This window comes from Brassica oleracea, chromosome C3 (genome assembly GCF_000695525.1).
Source record: "Brassica oleracea var. oleracea cultivar TO1000 chromosome C3, BOL, whole genome shotgun sequence".
Lineage (NCBI taxonomy): Eukaryota > Viridiplantae > Streptophyta > Magnoliopsida > Brassicales > Brassicaceae > Brassica > Brassica oleracea.
Genome location: NC_027750.1, coordinates 34,567,433 through 34,573,558, shown reverse-complemented (window position 1 = coordinate 34,573,558; position 6,126 = coordinate 34,567,433). Strand labels below are relative to the sequence as shown.

The 6,126-nt window shown below is 38.6% G+C and overlaps 2 protein-coding genes across 2 annotated transcripts; both read right to left on the bottom strand.

Moving 5' to 3' along the window:
• Positions 1–662: 662 nt before the first annotated feature.
• Positions 663–3,454, bottom strand: LOC106328283 (ATPase family AAA domain-containing protein 3-like). The gene is made up of 8 exons (XM_013766696.1): positions 3,182–3,454; positions 2,995–3,090; positions 2,682–2,792; positions 2,286–2,595; positions 2,088–2,178; positions 1,648–1,978; positions 1,413–1,561; positions 663–1,315 (listed from the first exon to the last, which is right to left on the bottom strand). Exons 1-8 carry the CDS (start codon positions 3,452–3,454, stop codon positions 784–786), a joined length of 1,893 nt encoding a protein of 630 aa, XP_013622150.1. The 3' UTR covers positions 663–783.
• Positions 3,455–4,202: 748 nt separating this feature from the next.
• On the bottom strand, positions 4,203–4,777 carry LOC106332830 (protein RADIALIS-like 4). The gene has a single exon (XM_013771319.1). It carries the CDS (start codon positions 4,680–4,682, stop codon positions 4,428–4,430), a length of 255 nt encoding a protein of 84 aa, XP_013626773.1. The 5' UTR covers positions 4,683–4,777; the 3' UTR covers positions 4,203–4,427.
• Positions 4,778–6,126: the final 1,349 nt, after the last annotated feature.

Below are 6,126 nucleotides of genomic sequence, written 5' to 3'. Positions count from 1 at the left end.
AAATATTTTTATTTCAGTATTTAGCGGATGTATTAAGTCATGCAGAGAAATGAGAGCAAAAGGAATATAAAACTTAGAAGAAGAATGAAGATTGTGAACAAAACACTCAAACACCATCAATGATCACAAGAAGAGAAATGTTTAAAAAGTGGGAGAGCGTTAGAACCTTCAGAAGAAGATACCAAGTTTTTTTTCACTATGAAGACGCTTCATCCCAAACCTCTCAGAGAATCAAGAAATGCATGAAAGTAGAATTCAAGTAGGTGGTGGGGTGACACAAGGAGACTGTCAAATTTTACCATTCACACGTTCACTTTCGTTATATGCAAAACCAATGGTCATGGCAGATGAAGGCGTCTTCGAGCTTGGGATCTTTCGTTATATCACTTTCGTTTTACACAAAACCAACATGTTTGATAGACTAACTTATATAAATAAATGATAAAAATTAATTTAAAAAAGGAGATGGATAATGCTGACTAACCAAATCGGAACAAAAAGCAAAAGCACCTCGCGCAAGCGCAGGGTTGAAGATCCCTAGTTTAAATAAAAGAAGAAGAAAAGTTGGAGTGAGAACGATCAAAAACCACATGATTACGCTTGTTCATGAACGATAGTATCAAAATTTATATATAGTTATGGGTGAAATTTATACAAAGCAGTTTGGAGTAAATTTCAAATCTGAACCAGATCCCATTAAACCGAAACTGAACCGGTCTCTCATCTTTCATAATAAAGTCAGAACAGCGGCTAAAGAAACAAACCATACAGAAAGAGTGACTATTAAGGAAAAGATTGGCCACCTTCAGTCGCAAGTCTGGCTCTCTGGTGGTGTTCTTGGATTTTATAATCAACAATCTCTTCAAAAAGCTGTGCATCCAAGACGCAATCTGGTCGTCCGTATACAGCAGCTTGAACACCAGCCACGAGCTTAGCGATCTCACGACCAGAGAACCCTTCTGTCTTTTTCGCAGCCTCTCTGATCACTTGGTCGGTTAGGTCTCCTTCAACTGTTATCTTTTGTGACTGCTTCTTGAACAAATGGCTCCATTTAGTCTTCGTGTCTTTGTCACCTTTCTGGTCTTCACCGGTTAGGTACTTGTTGAGATAGAGTTTAAGGAGCTTGAAGCGTTCGTCTTCACCAGGGAGCGGAAACTCGATAACTTCGTCGATCCTGTCAGTGACCGCACTGTCTAGATCCCCGGGTCTGTTTGTAGCCAGGACCAGAACTATGTCCCGTGACTGATCACCGGTTCTAAACAGCAAAGCGTTCAGAGCGCTACGCTGAGCCTCGCTCATATACATGCTGTTACGTCTACAATAAACGATCAAGAATTTGATAAACCATTAAACATAACTCTAAGGACACGATAGAAGTAACAATGCGCTTAAAAAAGGTGAGATGATCTTACTCGCATAGGAAAGCATCAGCTTCATCGATGAAAAGAAGTAAACCTTTGTTTGATTTCTTAGCCCAGTCAAAAATCTCATGGATTTTTGTAACAGCCTGTGCACCCAGAGGAGCAACATCACCTCCAGTCATCATAGCATAATCTAGACCCTGCAGTACAAGATAGTAAAACAGGTGTTTATAAGGTGGGGCTTGAGTTTTCAGCTGTAAGAAGAAAACAAGAATATATAGCTCACCGACTTCCGAGCAATCTCTCTGGCCACCATAGTTTTACCGGTACCAGGAGGACCATAAAACATCATGTTGCGGAATGGCGCTTGATGTGACTTAGTATTCGCTGTGGCTCTAGCAAGATGCTCAATTCTCTTCTTTAGAGAAGGATGGAGAACTACATTATCAAGGGGGTTTTCCCCTTTTGCAGATGCAGCTTTACCAAACTTCGAGACTTTGTTCTTAAACTTAGACACTGAGCCTGCCCACGGAAATCTACCCATGGAGGATTCTCGGATGAGTGATGGCTGTCCAAGTATCCGGTTAATATAACCCCATGTAACCTTAGCACCCTCTCTGTTTTCAAAAGAGAACCATGTAAGGAATCTACAATAGGCTTCTTAAACCACAGCTATATAGGTTTCTAAAAATTGAGAAATAAGATATGTAGTTAGGAGGTGCATACCGAGTTGTGTAAACTCCAGCGGCCAATGCTGTAGCTCCACCAACAGTCATAATCAGCTTATTTCTGTCAGTTAATAGGGCCTTGACTCCCCCTGTCAAGTTCAATATAGAAGCAAACGAATGTGAGGTTGTATTGATAGCTGCAAGCATGACAAGAAGTGTATAAATCTCAGGAATAATGCTTAAAATTTTCCATTACCTTCAATGTGACTGAAGGTTGTGTTGATAGCTGCAAGCCATTTCTCCCTTTCACCATTTATCTTATCCAGAAGCATTCTTCGGTTCTGCTCCTCCGTAAGTTTGGCTTCATGAGCTCTACCTTCAGCCTCAGCCATGGCTTTGACGCGAATTGTCTCTCGCTCAAGTTCAGCTCTCTCTTTCTCAGTCTGGCGCTGCTGTGCTTGAATCTGTTCTTCCGTGGCGATCCTTGCTTGCTCTTTCCGGATAGAAGACTCCTCTTGCATCTTAACTAATTCAACATTATGCCGTCTCTGAGCTTCATGATCCGTCTGCATAAGTTCCAAGTCAAAGACTCTCTCATTAAAGGTACGATCTTTAAAACTGTTAAACATAGGTTCACGGTCTTCCTTCTTACCTGCAGTCGCTTCCTTGCCAACTCATCTTCATAACGAAGGTTTTGAGCTTTTGCTTGTGCCTGCTGCTGCAGTAGATTCCTCTGATCCTCAGCCAATTTCCGCTGCCTTTCCTGCCCCATTCAGATCCACACAAAACAATCATATTTGTTGCTTCTCAGCTTAAACCTTGTAATCAAGACTTTGAAAGACAGATGATTTCATCATCCACACCCAAAGAGAATACACGGCGATGAAATGAAGTAACAGAAACATACTCTATCCAAATGAACTACAGTAAATGAGTTCCATTAGCATAAGGAGAAAGTGACTCACGATATCATTTTGCGCCTGAACAGCTTCGTTACGCGATTTCTCGGCCGCTAACTCAGCTAAGCGAGTCTTCTCCTGCTTTCTCATAAGATCAAACACCTGCGTGAACACAAACTACACGTAAGCAAAAAAAAAAGAATGACTCATGTTGTGAAGCAAACAACGATGAATCTCATTCTCATTCTTCCACCTGTTTGGAATGAGGAGAGTTGTTGATTTCTCGAAGAGCTTTAGCGCCTCTTTCCAATGACTCAGGATCGAATCCAGATCCTTTGCGCTCATCAGGCTCCGGTTTGGTCTCCGATGAAGACTGATCGGCTGGAGATTCTGACGGCGGCTGTGATGAAGAAGAGAAGAAAGGGAAGCGGAATCGCGAGTCAGCGTAAGCTAGGTTGTGTGACGTGGACATTGAAGTGAAAGCAGCAGCGATCGCCGCCGCGGAGCATAACCTAGAAGCAGCCATTGGAATGCGAGAAAATGGAGGACGCACGTCGGAGAAGTTAAGGGTACCGTCTTTGATTCTGGTTTAGCTCACCGGAGCGCACGACCATAAACCCCACGGTGGCTAGGGTTTAGCTGGTAATTTAACAAACGAGCTGTACATTTTCTCGGCCTTCTTCCTCGTTGAGAAGCAACTGGAACTTGGAGAGGCAACGGGCTAAATCATGGGCCGGGTTTTATAACAGGCCCATATCTCCAGGAGAGCAATCGAATCAAGATATGGGCCTGTTTTAAAACCCGGCCCATGATTTAGCCCGTTTTATAAGCCTAGTTTTTCACCTTTTGTCCTTTGTTGTGTGTGTCGAGCTCTGTATATAAGATTTTGATACCTTGGCTCTAATGCTCATAGTCTTTAGTTTTTTTTTTCTTCTTTTAGTACTGTATATATATTTTCAGTGACTTAACAACATTTGGTTGATCACATGCATTAACAAGAACCGTAACACTAATGCTTTGTTTTTTTAACTAGTATTTGTTTAAATTATTCTTCTCTAATGTATTTTTATGTGTTGGAAATATTCATAAAGACGTTTAAGTCAATTTATAGTGGGTGCATATCGCAGTAAACCACTAATTAAGCGCTGTTCATTAAATTCAAATGTGCGAAATCATCGTTTCTGATAAGGAACATGCAAAAAGTTGTTTGATATATCCTCTTAGTCCATATTGTTATAGAACCGAGAGTTTGATCAGAGTATTATTACTATATGAGAACTTAAATCGATTGGATTACATTAGGATGGAATTGAGAAATGATTATTACATAGTTGGAAACCAAACAGAAACAAATGAAGGCTAATAGAATATAAGCAATATATATATAATAACATGGAATCAAACACTTTTACTTATATATGATCTTAGTGTCTCCATCTCAATAGAGTTTAAGGCACATAGTTGTTTTTTTTCGGAGCTCACAAAGAATCTCAATGGCTTCAATTAGTGTTACAGTACCTAGGTTGTGGGTCGTAACGTCCTGATTCAATGTCATTAACATCTCTAACGAGCAATTCATAGCGTCTTTTTACCTCTTCAGCTGATTTTCCACCAACTGCTCTTGCCACATTTTGCCATCGGTCAGGAGTGTCCTTCTCGAACTTAGCCAAAGCCATTTCGAACTGTTTGTCCTGTTTCGCTGTCCATGACGAGGTAGAGCTCCGGGAAGTGCTGATAATTGAGTTGGAAGCCATTAGTGTGAAAATGTAGAATAACAAAAGAGGGACGTTAGAAAAGTTGGTTTGTATTAACGATGAAAATGTTGATTTGCATTTAGTGGAAGAGTTTGAAGCTCCTTATATATAGGAGAAAAAAAGCATATAAGCTAGTTGGAGGAATATATGTTTTAAATATGAGAGATTTTGAGTGACCCAATAGGCCAATATTCATTAAGCAACCACATAGATCTATGAGGATGATCATCATTAGAGTATAGTCCCTAGTTAGTGAAACTTAGAGATTCTTTAACCATTGCTATAGAAAATTAGGATGCTTCCTTAGCGCGCATCTTTACAGTAAACCAAAAACTATTGAACCCTCCCTTCCCTCTTTCAGCATTTTTGATCTTATAATTACTACGAGCACTAGAGCCGATACTACTCAAAAGCCCTTAAACGTGATAAGAACATTAAGATCAAATTACATTTTGTGTTACATTTGTGTTATATCCTTACAACAACTCATTTATATGTAATGACATATCTCCTACTCTTAAATACAATTATCTCTATGCTTAAATATAATTGATTGTGTATAGATACACCACAAACTAAGAAATGTATTTAGCTGATAATTATCTCATCAAAAGCATGTGACTGTTAAGCTTGTGTTAATATTTCTTGCAATTTCCATCTTGTGTGATTTTTATAATAATATCTATTAGAGTTCCTTTTTGCAGCTATTATTGTTGGATTGGCAGTTAGATGATGTCTTTTCTCTGATTAAGCTTTTATTTATTTCCCTTCCATCGCAAGGACTGTGACAAGAAGCGAATATTGCCATTATTGGTCTCAAGCTTCTCGAGAAACTTCAGGTAACCTTACAATAACTGGTTTATATTGAGCATCTATTAAAAAAGGAACATCTTTTCATGAATATACTAGGGTCGATCCGCGCTACGAGCGCGGGATATGCTCTACATGTGTCGACTTATGTTTTATAAATTATAATCGTATGTGTGTTGTATAAGAAAGTAGTAGAGAATTACATTATAGTGTCTGTGTTTTTTTAGGATATTTTTGTTTTCTTTTGTTTTTTTTATATTTAGATTGTTTTGGTGTAAGTTTTATGGTTTTTATAAGGATGAAATCATAATTCGTATGATTAATATATAATTCAATTATCGAGTCTATGAATAACGGGGTTAACTTGTAGTAATGTTTGTAGTTGAAACATGTGATACTTCTTTAGTCAAAAAAAAAAAACTTAACTCCATAGATAATTCGCTAGGTTATGTCTCCGGTAATCATTTTTACAAAACCATCACCATAGACCAATCACCCTAGCATGAATCTTGGTCCTTGCTTAGAGAAGAATAGGTACTAATAATAATATTTTTATTTTACTTTTGCACATAAATTTATTTAAGGGGTTTTTATAACTGTTATGTATTTCTATATAAAAAGAACATTATTAGGA

Bases quoted from the DNA above. Each gene is read 5' to 3' on its own strand.
- LOC106332830 (XM_013771319.1), bottom strand. From the start codon at position 4,682: ATGGCTTCCAACTCAATTATCAGCACTTCCCGGAGCTCTACCTCGTCA.
- LOC106328283 (XM_013766696.1), bottom strand. From the start codon at position 3,454: ATGGCTGCTTCTAGGTTATGCTCCGCGGCGGCGATCGCTGCTGCTTTC. The intron at 2,179-2,285 runs GTAATGGAAAAT...TGAACTTGACAG, and splicing joins AACCTTCAGTCACATTGAAG to GGGGAGTCAAGGCCCTATTA. The intron at 1,316-1,412 runs GTAAGATCATCT...CGTTTATTGTAG, and splicing joins GCTGATGCTTTCCTATGCGA to ACGTAACAGCATGTATATGA.